The sequence below is a fragment of the Anguilla anguilla genome, chromosome 5 (assembly GCF_013347855.1).
Source record: "Anguilla anguilla isolate fAngAng1 chromosome 5, fAngAng1.pri, whole genome shotgun sequence".
Lineage (NCBI taxonomy): Eukaryota > Metazoa > Chordata > Actinopteri > Anguilliformes > Anguillidae > Anguilla > Anguilla anguilla.
In genome coordinates this window covers 26035270-26054246 of record NC_049205.1, presented here as the reverse complement: position 1 = coordinate 26054246, position 18977 = coordinate 26035270, and the positions used below count along the sequence as shown (strand labels likewise).

The window sequence follows — 18977 nt, the reverse complement described above, 5'->3', positions numbered from 1 at the left end:
GCCTACATATTTCATTAAATGTCGCATCTCATAACAATACGAGTAAATGCGTACAGTATATAAATTTTACTGAACAAATAACACTAAATGGTTTATGTTGCTGAAGGAAAAACGAACCAAAAGTCAAAAGTCGCACAAATGATGATGCCTTTGCCCCCAATGATAGTGATTACATGCCGAGGGATGCAGCTCATTTTTAACATCGTATTAAAGGAAACAACTGTTATTTTCTGGAAAGTCAGTGATTTATATATTGTTATTTGATTATACTGTAGCATTTATTCCATTATGCATGAAAAATAAACTGTCAAGCTATGTTTTACCAAGCAGATTTGACCTCCCTAAGAATATGCATCATCACACACTAGCAGCATGTTGGGAACTGGGAATCTAAAAGATGCATCTCCTTTTCACCGTTAAAAAAACACCTATTTTAAAACTAAAATGCTTTATAACACACTGTGGACAAGATCTTGGTGGAGCCTAGATAATGAGCACTACACTACATTCCTGATTATCTATAGTACCTCTTCAAGCAATAGATGGCCAAATGTAACACTCTTCATCAATTTCTTTGATGACAGATTGTCTGATTTACACCTCTAATTACTCATTTGCAAAACAAAAGGAACCTGCTTGTTGCAGGGTGAACGGAGGTCTCCAAATAAAATTTAGTTAAGATCATTTCACTTGCTTTCTTGCAAATCTTTGAGAAAATAGAACATAAAAAACATTTTTCTATGGGTTTTTACACAAATATGTGGTCTTTTAATATTAGATTAGGTTGTGTTTTTATTCCTGTTACTGTCCGACATTACCGTATAGATTTCTGCTCCCACAGCAACCTAATTTCATACATATTATGAAACAATAGTTTATTCTTGAAATAAAGTACTCAGCTGAATCAATTCCAACAGTTGTTTTCTAAATTCTAGCTTTTTTGTTATATAGACGATAAGTGATTTATTACCATTTTAAAATCAGAGCACGCATGAAAACACGTTTTTTTTTTTTTAATCACTGCCCTGTGGCGCAGCTTGAGTATTAGGACAGGGGGTGCAGAGCCAGTTTAGGGGGCCACTATGACCCAATTATTTTAGAAATATCCGTGTGACTTAATGATGCGTGCCTGTATTGGCATATCACTCTTTGTTACAGAAATCTAGCTCATAGGCTTTGACTACTGCAATCGCGCAGTAAGGCACGGTTAGGCTAACAAAAAAAGTTTCTGATGCACCGAATTATAGGTATCAGCCATAGTCCTTTAATGCTTGAAGATGCAGAACCCTGCCAAGATGGCCACAGACTAACACATGGCTGGTGACAATAGCGCAATCAACTCTTTTGTGAGAGAAGTGTGAAGTCGTTTTTGTTTCTTTGTTTGTTTAATCACCCTAGCTACCGTGTTCATACTCTAAACAGACAGGGTGATTAACTGCTAAAGTAATTGTGCCCTTTGCGCTTTTAGCTGCATTTTTAGTTGCCATGCCTACATTTAGGTTAGGGAACAACAGGCGCACAAGTGTAAAGCGTCGAATGCCAAACATTTTGAGCCAAATGATCCAAATGCATTATTCTCCCTGACTACCTGTCTGTCTGCAGTGAATCAATGGATGAACAATAATTTCTTAAAATTGACGAGACAGAAATACTTTTAGTTGGCCCCAAAGCCAAAAGAGATGCACTCTTTAATAGGTTAGGAAATTTGGCTCCCCAGGTTAAAACAGAAGTAACAAGCCTGGGTGTAATTCTAGACTCTGATCTAAATTTTAAACCTCACATCAACAAGGTGACCAAGACTGCATTCTTCCATCTAAGAAACATTGCCAAGGTACGGCCATTTCTATCAAGACAGGATTCTGAGAAGTTAGTCCATGCATTTATTTCAAGTAAGTTGGACTATTGTAATTCTCTTTTTACTGGTCTTCCAAAAAAGTCAATTGAAACATTACAAGTAATTCAGAACTCTGCCGCTAGACTTTTAACAAAAACAAGGAAGAGAGAGCATATTACTCCTGTTTTAGCTACACTGCACTGGCTCCCTGTATCTTTTAGAATTGATTTTAAAATCCTTTTACTTGTATACAAAGCTCTTAATGGTTTAGCACCTTCTTACACCTCAGATTCCCTGCTGTTTTATGTCCCTTCACGAGCCCTAAGGTCATCTGCAGCTGGTTTATTCATTGTTTCCAATAGTTCACAAAAGAAAATCGGGGATGCCGCTTTTAATCATTATGCCCCTAAACTATGGAACACCCTGCCAATTCATATCAGAAAGGCTAGCTCTGTGGACATTTTTAAACAGCAACTGAAAGCATACCTTTTTAATCTAGCACAGGAGCAAGCCTAAGGCAACAGTGGAAAGGAAAAACTCTCTGTGGCAGATGGGAAGAAACCTTGGAAGGAACCAGGCTCAAAGGGAAAACCATCCTCCTCTGGTCGGCTCGGGGTGCCGACTGGTGACCAACATGTCAGTCAATTTTATAGGGTTTATGATGTGGCTCAGATGATGGGTGGGGCCCGGTGGCAGTGATGGGGAGCAGCAGGTGGCGACAGATGTGGGCAGGGTGGAGGCAATGACGAAAGAGGGGCTGGCCTGCAGAGGTGGGGGAGACCTCGGTCCTGGGGGCCCAATGTGTACACTGGTTTTCGTTCCAACGACAATTGCAATCTCAGAATTTTAACAAGCTGTTCATTTTTCTTAATTAGGTGTTTTTCATGTTAAGAGGAATTATTTACCCTCTTAAGCCACATTATGTCAGAAATTGCTATTCATGGCATGAAGAATAAAATCCCATTGTGTTATTGTGTTGCTTTTTAAGTGATTGCAAACAATCACTTAAAAAGAGGTAACATTTTTAACAGATCAAATTAACGAGGGGAATTAATAGGCTCCTAATTAGGTTGCCGAACACATGTGTTTAAGCGCTTTAAGGGAATAATATTTCCCTTAAACTAATTAGCATAATACAGGTTTGACTCATCATCATTTTCTTTGTTTTTGAATTCTTCGTTATCTATGAAATGATTAGATTTAGTGGCCAGGTGTCCACACTTTCCCCAATTAGGAACCTGTTGATTTTCCTCAGTCTTTATTTTGATTAGCTAAAAAGTTTTTTAAACCTCTTTACCTAATCGTATACAATATAGCACAATGTGAATATGGGATTTTATTCTTTATGGCATGCATAACTATTTCTGACACAAGGTGGCTTAAGTGGGCAAATAATCCCCCTGACATGTGAAGCACGTAATTAAAGAAAAATAATAGCTTGTTACAATTCCGGGATTGCAATTGTGGTTGGAACGAACACCAGCATACACAGTGGGCCCCCAGAACCGAGGTTGAGAACCACTGCTTTAACTTACCTGCCAGTTTGGGGTCTCTGCATTGAAATTTATACTTCCATATGTGGTCCTAAATCAGATACAGGTCTGATTTTTTGCAATGCGACCTCAGTCTGAACAGTCATATCAGAATTCATGCGAATTTTACGTCACTCTAGATAGGGAGGGCAAAACGGAGCTTTAGAATGTCTCCAACAGTGTATGCGCGTGAGTTCGACAATACATTTCTCACAGAAAAGGTTGTTTGTCGCCTTTTTTTAGTTCATTACAGTGGTGATAGAAGTGACAATAATTAAGTGGTACTGTGCTGTTAGCCTTTATTGATCGGTGTACAAGGTTAATGTGAAGTAGCGAGCACAATTGGACAGCACTAACCCCTAAAAATGTACTTTGAATGGTACTTGCTGTATCGAACGGTAAATGTGAAAAACATTTTATTATAGTCAGCGGCACTGAAATTTCTGTCACATCCTCAATAAACGGCACAAGTCCCAGTAGAAGATTGAATGAAATCTTTTAAAGTTACATATTTTCTGAAACGTTATCGATTCCGCTTGGCCACAGTGAGTGAAACTAGACATAGTTGCTATGTAAATTTGCATGAAATCTGTTTCAGTGAAGCCATTCACGTCACAATCCCACCACTCCTGGCTCCGACTCCGCACGCATCCACACACACCTCCGTACAGAAGTAGCAGCCATTGCTCCACAAAAAGTCATAATTAAAAATTTGGCTCTCTTCCTCCTCATCCTCGTTATCATCTGCATGCGAATTCGCTGGCTTCTACTGCACATCAACTTATAAATGAAACCGTAAACGCTGACTTCAGTGGCCTCCACTGTTTACTTCCGAAAGACAGCATGCTGTGTGTGATGTCTTTGTTATTGTTATTTTTCGCATGCGGGTCAGTTCAGGACCGTGACCAGTTCACACTGGAATCTGATATTGGCCACATTTAAAAAATAATGTGAACAGGCAAAGAAAAAAATAGGATCTGAGCAATAAATCTGAATTGAGCACTAAGGCTTGCAGTGTGAACGTAGCCTATGTTCGTAGCTGATCAGCTAGAAAATATGCAAGCAAAGTTGTTATATTTACCTGTTTCACAAACAATTCATATTGAGTTTGATGATAAAGTGCTATCCATTCAACTGGCCTACCACAAGAAACACACCTCACTGAGGCAGCTATGTCAGTGGAGTCAGTTGATCAGTTCTGAGAACTTCTGACCATTCTGAGCCCCTGGGGCTGTTTCTAATTAGTTTTCTCTGTATTACAACACATTGAGTGCTTATTTGTATTGTATTAACCAGTAGCTATGCAATGGTATTCATTCATAAGCCTGCCTTGCTCAGTGAACAAATAATTATTCCCTCATAGAAGAGTTTGTAAGGGTTTAAAATTGGTGTCCTGCCGATCACATCGAGGTCACTAAACTGTAAGGATTTAAAATTGGTATCCTGTCGATCACGTCAGGGTCACCAAATTGTACGGATTTAGAATTAGTGACAGGGACTAAAAGATCACGTGATTAAGAAGATTAAGAAGTTTATTTAGATATGTTTTGCAATGAGGAAAACCTGGTGCTACTCATCCGAGAATCTTGCAAATAATATTTTTGTGCCATGAATAAGCGACTTTAACCTGAAAAATATGTTTGTCCGGGTACCGACACGAACACCTATACCAGGGAGCCCTAACTAACGTTACTCCATCTGGTTAGTGAAACTATCTAAAAATCCCGAGACTATGGCCCAATGACTATTTATGTAATATAATACTAGGATCCATCTGGACACTGAAACTAACTTCTGTCCCGGCGCAGCTGCACTACCGGTCAGTGAAACCATCACGATGCCTAGTGAGTAACCCGGTGTTACCCCTAAACCATATATAAGGCCAATACATTGTCTGGTCCTCGCAGAGATGCACACCCTGGTCAGCGTATATGCAAACCACGTATGTTGGATGCACTGAAAAGGAAAAACAGTTTAAAATGCATATTGTCATGCAGTTGACATTACTGGCGGACTCAGGAGGAGGGGGGGGGGGGGGGTGGTGGGGCGGGGGGGGTGTAGTGGGGCAGGGGGGGGCGACTGCCCCCCCTGGTGCCCCCATGGTTGAAAACGTGTCGCTAAAGTGCCCTCTAGAGTGGCGAAAACGAGAGGAAGTGCCTTATTGGCTGCCCTTCACATGGAAAAAAAATGACTGAGTGCCCTCTAGGGTGCCCCTTCATGCAATAAATTATGATGATGTGCCCTCTAGTGGAGAAAATCCGCCAATGTGCCAAATTCGACAACGTGTCTTAATGAGTGCCCTTCTAGTGGAGAAAACGTGATTCAGTGCCCTATAAGGTGCCCATACAATGGTCTAAACTTGACGTACCCTATGGGTGCCCTTCCAATGGAAAAGGGTGCCGTTATGAAGTGCGCTCTATGCCGTCCCTACATGACAGTGTCCCAAAGGGTGCCCTTTCCAGTAGAGAAAATGGGATGCAGTGCTGTATAGGGTACTCCTACAGGTGAGAAAACATTATGAAGTGCCCAATTTGCTACTCCTCTAATGGAGAAGTGCCCCTCCAGTGGATAAAATGTGATGCAGTGCTGTAAAGGGTGTCCCTACATGCATGAGAATGTGGGGAAGTTTCCTAATGGATGCCCATCCAGTGGAGAAAATGTGATGTGGTGCCATATAGGTGCCCTTACAATGGGATAAACTTGAGGTTCCCTACAGGTGCCTTTCTGATGAAAAAAAACTCATGAAGTGCCCTCTTAGATGCCCTTCCAAGTGAGAAAACACGATGCATCATAGCTTTTTGCGCCCTGGTGGGGCCCCATGTCGTGCAATAGGTGCCCTTTTTAATTTTTTTGCACCTGCCCTTCAAACAGCCTGAGTCAGCCACTGGTTGGCATGAACCAAGGATAGGCAGTTTCAATGATGCTGGATGGTAAATATTGCATAAACGAAACAAGACAAATAAAAACAGCTATACTATAAGAAAAGACATACAAAGACAAATAAAAGGAACACAAAGAGATGAATTATGCATGCACAAATTATGAAATACTCATGTAGGAGCCATATTTGAATTTAAATAGAAAAGGTGGAATGTCTATATATTTTTGTTTATTATTGAAAGTTATGGACAGTGTGATTGGCCTGTTTTGAGGACACTGTCATTGGTGCTTTTATTTTGAAGGCCTGATACACTGACACACCTCTGCAAGTTTTTATACAATCAGGTCACATCAATGCAGGAAGCCAGCGATGTAGGTTGGAAGGCGCAGCTGCCAATCAGTTTTCAACCGCTTTACTTAATTTTGACATTTTTGAGTCCTTTTATACTTTGAATACAATGCATTGCCATTTTGTTTTCCTTTTGATTGCGTGGCGATACCGCTATTTTCTTTGAGTTTTTTGACTACTTTGGAGTGAACTAACTAGCCTACACTGACGGTTCCGACTACCGAGCTCCTTCAACATCAACTCAAAACGAGGTGTATGCCCACCCTACTTTGTCAATAATTGATTGTTAAAAAAGCACTTATGAAACTATAAATCTGCGTCTATTGTAGCTATTAAAAATGGAACGAAGCCACTACAACTCATATGAGAAGACTGTGGTACCAGGAGAACTGACAAGCAGATTTACCTTCGACAGCGGTACCAGGAGAACTGACAAGCAGATTTACCTTCGACAGCGGTACCAGGAGAACTGTTAAGCAGATTCTTCTTGAATGTTCCTTTGGACTTCCCTTAAATGCAATCCTGAGCAAGCCTTCCACTTTACACACTTCCCTTTGTATGCCCATATAAGGTCTGGACAGGAACATCCTCCCCACCACCAAGAGACCCCCTCCCCTACTACTTTATTCCGGGGACACAGGGGAACCATTAAAAATCTAGTGACAGTTATAAGATACTTTGTACGATGGAACATGACCTTATGTTTTATCTGTCTCTTAGATACTTTCCTATGGTGGCCTAAAGTGGTGGTCTTTCTATAACCCAAACACATTTGTAGGCCATACATACCTGGGATAAACCCTCCATACCAAATACCTTGGTACCAAATACCAAACAGCTCAGTGTGCCTGTCTGTATAACATACAGTATCCCCTGCATTACATATGAAATTAGTCACAGTCCACCACGTTTATCACATTATTCCCGGTAATTTATATGCACATACATATACCACTTTCAACAGTCCATAATGTGGGTAATGGTCAACCAGGTTCCTGTCTGACCCAAGGGTGCCTGTGGATAATTTTACGACATGAAAACAGGCAGTATTTTGGTAATCCTTGTTCCTGCTGGCCACAAGGTTTGGTGGGGAAAAAGGTTGCAAGACTGTCCCAGGGCAATTGTCTTTGGAGCTGTGTTTACAGCCTTCCGATCTTTACGACCCCAATCCTGGAATTTTACCTTACAAGTTGATGTGGATATTTTCCACATTTCAAAAAATTGATAAATGTATTAAGTTTGTCTTCAGTTAATTCATTGCCATTTTTCAATTGCTTTTCTTAAGTACACATCAACAGCGAAACACAATCTGCTCTACTTGTCACTTGAATGAAATAAATATGTCTATAAATCTATAGGTCTGAGAAATCTCCACTCCTTTAATCCTGGAACGTCTCCTGGCGGTGAGCAGTGGCCCTGCCACCCCCTGCAGCTGGCGTCTGGGTTAGGTGTTCTTTCCCCAACACTTGTCCTTCCTCCTCAGCCACAGCCAAAAGCTACCCTTCTCCGCCTCCTCTGCCAGTTCTTTTGTTGCCTTCTCCAGCTTTCCTCCTGTCACTCATGTGTCCCTCAGCAGGTGTGTGGTTGACAGCCCCACAAAGCCTCGGCATCCAACCTCCACTGGGTAGATGGTGGTCCTCCAGCCAGCCTCCCTGCACTCAACAGCCAGTTCTGAGTACTTGGTCTTCTTTCGTTCAAAGGTGGCCTCGATCCCCTCCTCCAATGGTACTGTGAGCTCAATGAGGAGTACAGCTTTTGCCTTGGTGGACCACACTACTATGTCAGGACGGAGACACGTGGTGGTAATCTCGCCGGGGAACTGGAACTGCCTGCCGAGATCGACTCTCATATTCCACTCCTGGTCAGAGGAAAAGAGCCTTGGTGTTTCTCTTAGCCTGGTGCTTCTTCTTTCTCTGCCCTCCCTGACAAAATGGATGTGGTGTTCCACTGGTGGTGAACATCCCCTGCTTTCCTGTCTATGCCCCTCCAGCACCTCGGTCAGCTTTCTCAGGACCTAATCATGGCGCCATCTGTATCGCCCCTGTGAAAGCACGGTCTTGCAGCCTGACAAGATGTGCTAGGCTTGCGTTGGGAACGTTGCAAAGCGAGCAGCATTCCTTGTTCCCAAACCACTGGTGGAGGTTCCGAGGACAGGGAAGTGTGTCATAGGTTGACCTGATGAGGAAGCTGAGTCTTGCCTGTGGGATCTTCCACAAGTCTGGCCAACTGATTTTCCGGTTGATAACCCCGTCCCAGGTTGTCCAGCTTCCTTGTCGGCCCTGCGACACAGCCTTGATCTTGTAGTGCTCTTCCTCCACCCTTGTCACTTCTGATACCACCATCTCCTTTCTCTCTTTCTGGTTGGCCTTAGACCAAAAATGTGGCGCTTCTCTCCACCCTAGTCCTACCCTTCCTGTCTGGACCCTGCCGACGAGTTCTTGGTGCTGCAGCCTACCAACCGTTCGGTCGACCTCAGCTTGGGCTTTCCACTTCCAGCCAGTAGGGACCTTGGCATTTGCGTTCCTCAGTGATCGGTGGACTCTCTTAGTTCGAGAACCAGCCTGATCTTTTCCTGCTTGTAGCCCAAATTGATAGATTGCAGTGGCAGGTGCAAGGTGTTCTTCCCAAAGAAGAAGTGTGGACCACACTACTATGTCAGGACGGAGAAACGTGGTGGTAATCTCGCCGGGGAACTGGAACTGCCTGCCGAGATCGACTCTCATATTCCACTCCTGGTCAGAGGAAAAGAGCCTTGGTGTTTCTCTTGGCCTGGTGCTTCTTCTTCCTCTGCCCTCCCTGACAAAATGGATGTGGTGTTCCACTGGTGGTGAACATCCCCTGCTTTCCTGTCTATGCCCCTCCAGCACCTCGGTCAGCTTTCTCAGGACCTGATCATGGCGCCATCTGTAGTAGCGCCCCTGTGAAAGCGCGGTCTTGCAGCCTGACAAGATGTGCTAGGCTTGCGTTGGGAGCGTTGCAGAGCGAGCAGCATTCCTTGTTCCCAAACCACTGGTGGAGGTTCCGAGGACAGGGAAGTGTGTCATAGGTTGACCTGATGAGGAAGCTGAGTCTTGCCTGTGGGATCTTCCACAAGTCTGGCCAACTGATTTTCCGGTTGATAACCCCGTCCCAGGTTGTCCAGCTTCCTTGTCGGCCCTGCGACACAGCCTTGATCTTGTAGTGCTCTTCCTCCACCCTTGTCACCTCTGATACCACCATCTCCTTTCTCTCTTTCTGGTTGGCCTTAGACCAAAAATGTGGCGCTTCTCTCCACCCTAGTCCTGCCCTTCCTGTCTGGACCCTGCCGACTTGGTGCTGCAGCCTACCAACCGTTCGGTCGACCTCAGCTTGGGCTTTCCACTTCCAGCCAGTAGGGACCTTGGCATTTGCGTTCCTCACTGATCTGTGGACTCTCTTAGTTCGAGAACCAGCCTGATCTTTTCCTGCTTGTAGCCCAAATTGATAGATTGCAGTGGCAGGTCCAAGGTGTTCTTCCCAAAGAGGCCAGTCTCAGAGAGGCACCGCGGGAGCCCCAGCCACTTTCGGATGAATGAGTTGACTTTCCCATCCATCTTACTTGCTGTGGATGAGGGAATTTCACTCATTTTCAGCGACCACATCACCCTCTTGTAGAGTGTGAACTGGTAGCCCCACACCTTGTGCTTACCCGGGAGTTGGCGTTGTTCGATCCTTGCCAGGCTTTCTGAGAGCTGCTTCAACACGGTTCTCCCCATCTGTTTGTCAGAGAGCTCTGCTGTATACTGTCTCCCCAGGCTTTTGATGGGTTGCTCAGACAGAAGTGGGATTTTCTCGCCCCCTACGACAAAGATGGTGCTGTCGTTTCTGACTCCTCTTCTGAGAGACAGGCTACGTGACTTGGAGGGCTTGATCTTCATTCTTGCCCAGGACATCAGCTCATCCATCCTTTTCAGCAGTCTGGATGTACATGCTGCTGTCTGAAGGAGGCTGGTGACATCGTCCATGTAGCTCCTCAGTGGAGGTAGCCTCTGTCCGGATGGCAGTTTGATCTGTCTGTCTTGCTTCCATGAGGATTATCTCAAAAGCTGCCACAAACAGGATTGGAGAAATGGCACACCCCATGGCATCATCAATACATCCATGTAGCTGACAATGTACTGACCCCTGAATGAAGTTATGTTCATTGTTTTACATCATTGCAAAGGGATGCATTCATTTCAACAGACCATTTCATTTTAACCAAGATTAGGTTGTTTTACATGAAATACACAAAAGGTTTAATTTGCCCATAACCTATTTATGCATTAAAAACAACTCCAAATGGCAAAAATTAAGCTTTTAATGGTCTTAACAACAAATCATTGGTCAGAAAATTAGCAAGAATTAAACAAATGCACTCCCGAGACCTCCTGTGCCACCATTTGCTTGTTTACTTTTGTGGCAGTGAACTGTTTGGGGAAAAGCTAGAAACAGGGAAATTCACTTACACAGTAGACAAATTAACATAATGTCAAATAAAAGAGTCATGTTTTGTATTTGGTTGCATATCATTTGCATGCCATGACTTCCTGATGTCTGTGACCTATCAACATCATCAGAGTCTGGATATCTTATTTTCAGGTTGTCCTACAAGCGATACAAAAACTCTTTGCATTTGAATGGATCTCTAGGGGAATTGGGGGGTGGGACTAGATTCAGCTGTAAATTATGCTGATACAGTATGGAACACATTTGTTGGCTTAATGGCTTTAGGTCATCAAGGGTCCAAGGTATCAAATGAGCCTCAAACCATTGTGCTGCTGCCAGATATGCAGTAGATACTACAAGCATTGTTTCTCCTGAATATTTTTTCCATTGAGTTCAACAGGAAAATTAATCAGGAGAAACAATGCTTGTAGTATCTACTGCATATCTGGCAGCAGCACAGTGGTTTGAGCCTCATTTGATATATTGTTAAGACCATTAAAAGCTTAATATTATGCCATTTTGGGCTTGGCCCATTTTTTTTGCCCAGGAGTATATGTACGGTCTGCAACTCCCCATTAAAACATTACATTTAAAATCATGACTCAATCATAATTATAACTACTAGTACTGAACATGAGAAAAGCACATCAGGGCAATAAATTTCATTACATTACATTACATTACAGGCATTTAGCAGACGCTCTTATCCAGAGCGACTTACACAACTTTTTTACATAGCACTTTACATTGTATCCATTTATACAGCTGGATATATACTGAAGCAATGCAGGTTAAGTACCTTGCTCAAGGGTACAACGGCAGTGTCCTTACCCGGGAATCGAACCTACGACCTTTCGGTTATAAGCCCAGTTCCTTACCCACTGTGCCACACTCCGTGTGTTGGTTTCAAGTCTCTACTACAACTGGGGCAGTAGTAATAATGTTTTTTTAATTTTTTTATTTTGCATTTAATTGTCCACCATTGTGCCACCATGTGGCCAATTGTGGTGAAATAGCTGCACTGCTATTGTCCACAAGGGTCTACCACTGGGCAAAATTACATCAAGTTAGTAAGTTAGTAATTGCAAAAAAATGGCCATATATGGTGATGATGATGATAATAATAATAATAATAATAATAATAATAATAAAAGGGTTCCAGCAGCTTTGCTGCTTCGACCCCTAATGAAAAACAGAACAAATACAATAGGGATCCAGTAGCTTCACTGCTTGGACCTGTTATAATAATAAACCAATAATAAACCAACAATTGGAATAGGGTTCCAGCCAGAGACTGTAAAAAATATGGACAAAGCTAATGTGACATCACCCATTGGCTCTCCGTGGGTCTCTAAAACACGTTTTGAAGCTCAATGGCAGGCGCGGCCATGTTGTCGATTTGGAGCCAAAACCATAGAGTTAAGCAGTCTTGTGATTTTTACAATGTGATTGACAGTCCGGTGCAGAAAAGCCCATCAACCTGAACGAACGATTGCAGTACGAACTTGAGGCTAGCTGACTGTCTGCCGTTATGTTTTAAAATATATTATCAAATATTTACGGAGTTTAATTTCCATCCGTGACTGTACTGTGTCATGTAATCACGTTATATGTATGACATTAATAATACAATTATGTTCAGTTATCTTCAATTTATGTTTCTCAGCAAAACGAATATGCTTAGCTAGCATATCAGCTTGCCAGTGAGCTAGGTAGGCTATCCGTGGTTAGCTCACGCATTAGCAATATGAACCACAGGGGAAGAACATCGACTACATTGGTGGTCAATCAATCAGACATGTGTAGGCTACTGGTGATTTGACTAGGCTAATTTTTGTATAACTGTCTGGTAGACCTGCTGTTAACCGAGCAAGTTATCGTCGTAGGTTTTCGCCACAGTCAGTTAATGAGCCAGTAACTGCTACTAGCTACTCCATCGCCGTTTGTGGTGTTCACTTGCTGGGTGACGCTAGCTGACCGATCGTTCGCAAGTCACTTTCTACGGAATAAAAATGAACACTGTCAGCGGTGATTAACAAATCTACCAATTATTTCAATAACTGATCTGCAGGCATGTAAATATGACAACGCACTTTGTACAGCAAGTTTTCCACCTGGTGCATGAAGACAAAAATAATGTAGGCCTACATTGAATTTCGAATTATTATTAGGCTATTTTTTTTTCTTGTAAATCATCGAAACCAATGCAGAAAAGCCAATGTACGCAAGGAGCCCCCAGGACCGATTCTATGGACCACTGTCTTAAATGCTCTTGTCGGTCTCTTAAATGCTAAAAACATGTTCCTTTCTAAATGCCAGTCTTACAAAGATGGTTAATTTCGTTAAATTTTGTGTGTGTGATTTCATTGTGTGTTGTATGTTGTTCAGCAAATAAACCTTAAGACTCTTAATTTGCTTCGTGAAATTGAAAATTTTGCAGTGTTTATCCCAAAATCGGGAGTAGCTTTGTCACATGCGTGAAGCATGGCCCAGGTAAACATTTACAGAATGTACACGACTGACAAGCCATCAAACATGTTTGACAGATTGAGTATTTGCCGGTTAGGGTTAGCTAGCTAGTCAAATGGCTTGGTAGCCGAAGTTGCAAACTGTTTTAGCATAGGCTACTGGACTACCAAATATAGCAAGCTGATTACGCTTTCTGCCAACTAATTATTTGGTTAAGTAGGCTAAAGGAAATAGTAAAAATGACTCGGCTACCGAAAAACTTCAGAGGAGGATTATTTTATGGTCATCTAGTGCAGCTGTAAATAGCACACGCCATAATGAAATCACTACGAAATGGGATGCCTGCATTTTCTGACTTTGCGCAGGTGGACCGTGGTCGGAGCAGCAATGTCATGGCCAAGAGGCGCCACCTCCCACCCCAGTGACCATAGACTGTAACCCCTACTGTAGCTTAGTCCTCCGCAGTAATCAGGAAGTGATGCAAACTGTACCTCATTGGTCCACAACAAATATTATATCAGTGCCCAAATGACACAATAAATCATGAAATCGACCCATGGACAGTCACAAGACGAATAAAATACACATATTTTGACTATTTGTTCTCATGAGAAAAATTATTTGACTTTGTATTTGACCGCATTTGTACCGTAGACTTACATGGAAACCGGATATGAAAACACCTATACTGGAGCCAACCGTAGTGGCGCTAGTGAGCAACCAGGAACAACAAGACCAGGAAATGAGCTTCAAAAACAACGTCTGGTTTTGGCCGCTTGGTTCCAGCAGCTTCCCTGTAGTGTTGTGGATAATATGTGCATTACCATCTGTAGTATTAAACCCAGGATATATTCGTTGTGTTTCACAAAGTAGGCCCATTCATCACACTGAAATGAATTTGTTGTCCATGATAAGCTTCCTAAAAGTGTATAACAGAAGAGATAATAAGTCTTTCTCTCTTTCATTTTCTCTTTCAGTGCCCCGTCTGTTGTTTGATGGCTGGTCATATCAGGATTACATACATGTTCTGGACAGTGAAGATGAAATTGAAGAGCTGGGGAGAGAGCTGGTGGATGTGGCCAAGGTACAGAGATTGAAGAAATCAAAGTCAAATCACTGGGTTTCTTCAACTGAAACAACATAATGCCACATTCACATAACTCAGTATATTGTGGAGTATTCCTGAATCATACATACACTATATGACTAAAATGTCTAGACACCCCTTTGTCTCTGGCTGTTTTTCATGGTTGGGCTAGGCCCTGTGTGCTCCTTTAATCAACTGAATGTGTATTTAAGTGGTGCACTCAGAAAGATTTTAAACTGCAGATGTTTTTTTTTTCTGTTTTCTAGAATGGAATGATTTTAGCGATGATATGCTACAGTTTGTTCGCCTGTTTCCTTTAGTGTCTGTGCAGTGTTGGTTTTCTCCTCCTCAGAACTCCTTCCCAAGAGCAGCAGCTGATGATAGAGGGCAGCACATGCCCTGCTGTTGTGTAATGATTTAATTGTCCCCACCCTGATGAAATTGATGCCTTGATCTCTGTCAGTTTGTTCCTTCATGACATTGTAGCATTATGTGTGTGCTACAAGGTGGCGATGAACCCGTTACATCCTAGAAGTGTTCTTCACACAACAAGTTATAGCTCAGGATCCGTCTGGCCAGTACCGTTTTTACTTGTAGCAGGTCATTAAAAAATTTTTTTTACGAAGCCACTTTTTTATTTAGGCATCATGAAATAGCTGGGCTGCGATGCGCCAGAAGAGACGTAGCCACATTGTTCTCGTTGGCTTCAGTAGCTAACTAACAATCTTACTTGCAGTGATTACATTCCTACCAACACAGGTCTATCACAAACACCCTGGCTTATAGAAACAAGATGTACTCTTTGCTGTCAGATTTAACCCGTTATACATTAATATATCTGTTACGAACATTAATAGGTACCTCGCTAGGTAGTTAGGTAGCTAGTGTTAGCTGAATTCAGTTTTTAAATACAGAATGTCCTTAGGTATTGTGCATGTTGCGTAGTTTAGGATATTGCCAAAAAATAAAATGTTTGATTTTCACAACTTGAGCATTTTACAAAAATTTTATTTGAGCATTTCCCTGGTAAAAAAGTAAATGGCAGCATATTCTCAATCAGCAGATTGACAACTGGCTACAAGAGGAAACACCAGCATCATCAACTGGTTTCATTATTATTAGACTAATCTGAAAACTGAGCAAGTGGCTATTTTGGCTAATGCAGCAGCCCCAATGAAGTGAATGTATTATACATTACTTCGCTAAATTACAAAAGCACTGAACCAGTCATAACACGTGTTGTGTCACATCCGTACCTATCCTTCAATGCAAACTACGTAGCTATTATCAATATGTTATGCATATATGTATTTAGAATTTGAACTTTGTTTATTGGTTACCATAGTTACCTAGCACTGGTGCTGGTAACTTGCTTGTGGCATCTTTACACACTGGTCTTGGAATGTTGTTAGCAAGGTATGGCACTATTCAATCCTTCCAGAAATCTGTGGTAAAAATTTACAAATTCCATGGGGAATTTTGAAAAATGTGCCATAGTCTGCAATCATTTTTTAGCCAGCACCAAATGAGTGGTGAACTTCTCTGCTTATGCTAACAATATTGCACAGCTAGGGAACAGTAAACTACATATAGCAAAGCAGGTTTGTGGTTAGAGGTAGAGTAGTCTTTACATTTGGCAATATCTACCTTGATTACAAGAAATTTTACATCCCTGGATATGGAATAGGCTAACGTATCGATCTCAAAAACGGAAGGCACATTTCCAATGATTTTGTGCCGCACTTCTGGCAGCATGCAGCAGCTGTCTGTTTCATCATATTGGGAGCTACGTAAAATCCAATCTCTAAAAACAACATCTGCCTATATAGTAGTAAATTACTTAACAACTAACATTAACCTAACTATATTATGTTCATTTAGCAGGAGGGTCTATCCAGTGCAACTTACAATACAGTTGCAAGAAAATGTTTGTGAACCCTTGGGAATTACCTGGATTTCTGCTTTAATTACTCATTACATGTGATCTGATCTTCATTTAAGTAATTTAATAATAGACGTACACATTCTGCTTAAGCTAATAACACAGAATCAATTGCACTTTTCATGTCTTTATTGAGCACATTGTCTAAACATTCACAGTTCAGGCTGGAAGAAGAATCTGCAGCATCTGTTTCTTGTATACAGTAACTGGTAGGACCTCTTTAGCAGAAATAACCTCCCCCAAATGTTTCCTATTGCTGCCGATTAAACTTCCACAATGGTTAGGAGGAATTTGAGACTATTCCTCTGTACAAAACTGCTTCAGTTCATTGATATTTCTAAGATTTCTTGCATGAACAGCCCTCTTCATGTCATGCCACAACATCTGAATTGAGTTAAGGTCTGGACTCTGACTTAGTTATTCCAAAACATTAATATTCTTCTGTTTAAACCATTCTGTTGTTGATTTACCCATGCGTTTTGGGTCATTGTCCTGTGGCATCACCCTACTTCGATTAAGCTTCTGGTGACAGACTGCTACCTTGACATTCTCCTCCGTGGTGTACTTCCACAAATACCATTCTTGTTTAGTATTTTTCTTATAGTGGACGCATGAAAAGGGATTTTAACAAGTTCAAGAGATTTTGGCAGGTCCTTTGCTGTTACCCTTGGGTTCTTTTTGACCTGGTTCAGCATTGCACGCTGTGCTCTTGCCATGATCTTTGCAGGATGCCCACTCCTAAGGAGAGTAGCAATACTACAGAATTTCCTCCATTTGTAGACAACTTGTCACATTGTGGATTGATGAACGCTCAGGCCTTGAGAAATACTTTTGTAACCTATTCCAGCTTTACAGTATGCACCTCTATAGTTCTTCTAAGGTCCTCTGAAAATAGTTTTGAACTATTGGTTCACATGAACAGATGTTTCCTGAGTAACTCAAGTTGCCAGTAAGATACTGTAAAAAAAATTACGTTGTAATTAATACAGTATGTAAATGCTTTTTAAAAAAAACAGTAATATGTTATTCTTATCTTATAAATTATATAACTTTGACTTGAATCTCAGTGAATTACCGTAAGAATGATACTGCTTTCTATAGTACATACAACATAATATACTGTACCTGGATTTATTGATCAATGAAAGAAAGTTGTCAGTGAAACCCAATTGTCCTTGGCTGTTTAATGCATGGGCTGTTTCTGATGCAAGTATCAGAAAATTATGTTCAGGATCACACAGTTTGGACCCCCAAGTATTACATACCAGTTTTATCAGAAGTCTCTTGGCAACTCAAATCTACCAAAAAATTGTACTTCTAAGAGTTAGATAATCAGAAATAGCAGTTCAAAGCAAAAAGTTTCATTTATGTTTTATGAAATGTATTTCCAGAAGTACATGACTCACCACAATGAAAACACGCTGCAATGTAAGTCCAGGGTGTATGTAGTAACCACACCAAATATCATGTCAATTGAACTTGCCATTGCTTTACAATGTGGCATTATCTACATGAAGAGCCTGGCGCCTGAGCCTTGCACCAAGGACTTGCAAGGACACTAGAAATGTTTTTATTCCAAAAGCACAATTGAAATATATATATATATATATATATATATATATATATATATATATAACTAATGCCCAAGAACTATATGCCATAAATAAAAAAATAAATATAAATATAAATATAATTTTTTCTTTGTTTTTGAACAATAGTAAACTACAAAGAAAACAAAAATATTACTTTATTATTATTTTAACTGTTGTTGGAGTTATGGGGGAGGGGATGGGGGCTGGGGGAGTTGATGGCAAAGCTGAGGGGATTGGAGGCGGGGCAGTGCATTGATGTGCTGATAGCAGTTCCCTGAGAAAAAAAGGCTTCAGACTCATATTCCAATCCATTGCTCAGCTTAGCAGAGAATGCACATTTCAGAGCACCTCAGAGTCAGATAGAATAATAATACATATTTCAAATAATAAATATGACATTGAAAAAAAAGAAACAGAAAACAAAATATCAACTTTCCATCCCTGCTACCTGTGTGCTGCGCGCAGAGTACCATATTATTTATTTAGACATTGGCAGACTGCAGCATAAATTGCGTCTTTTGTTTATATTCAGTATTAGTAATTGCAGCGAGAAACTGCAGCTGTAGACACAAGAAAGTTTGTTACATTATGGTAGCAACGGAACGATGCGTACTATATATATATATATATTTACCATCATTGTTTTATTATACCAGCGTGTTTGCAGAGAAACGCAAATACTATCAATAAAAATGGTTTAAACGAACTCACCCGATATTGTCTTCAAATGGATCCATGCCAAAGAAAATATTTATTCATCCTCTCAAAAAGCTTTTACTAACAAACTTTCAATGGAACTGTTGACCATTGCTTCCCCGGCGGGGCGTGTTTTGTTAACATAGTTAA

The 18977-nt window shown here is 41.3% G+C and overlaps 1 protein-coding gene across 8 annotated transcripts in view; it reads left to right on the top strand.

Moving 5' to 3' along the window:
- The window catches only part of chid1 (chitinase domain containing 1), a 386345-nt gene that overhangs the window by 73420 nt on the left and 293948 nt on the right, over positions 1–18977 (top strand). For all 8 annotated transcript variants that reach the window (XR_004765361.1, XM_035418828.1, XM_035418832.1 and 5 more), the window contains one exon: positions 14488–14594. Coding sequence is in view for 7 of the 8 variants with exons in the window: in XM_035418828.1 (XP_035274719.1) it covers positions 14488–14594 (107 nt within the window). In the remaining variant the exon portion in view is untranslated. The remainder of the gene's footprint in view (positions 1–14487; positions 14595–18977) is intronic.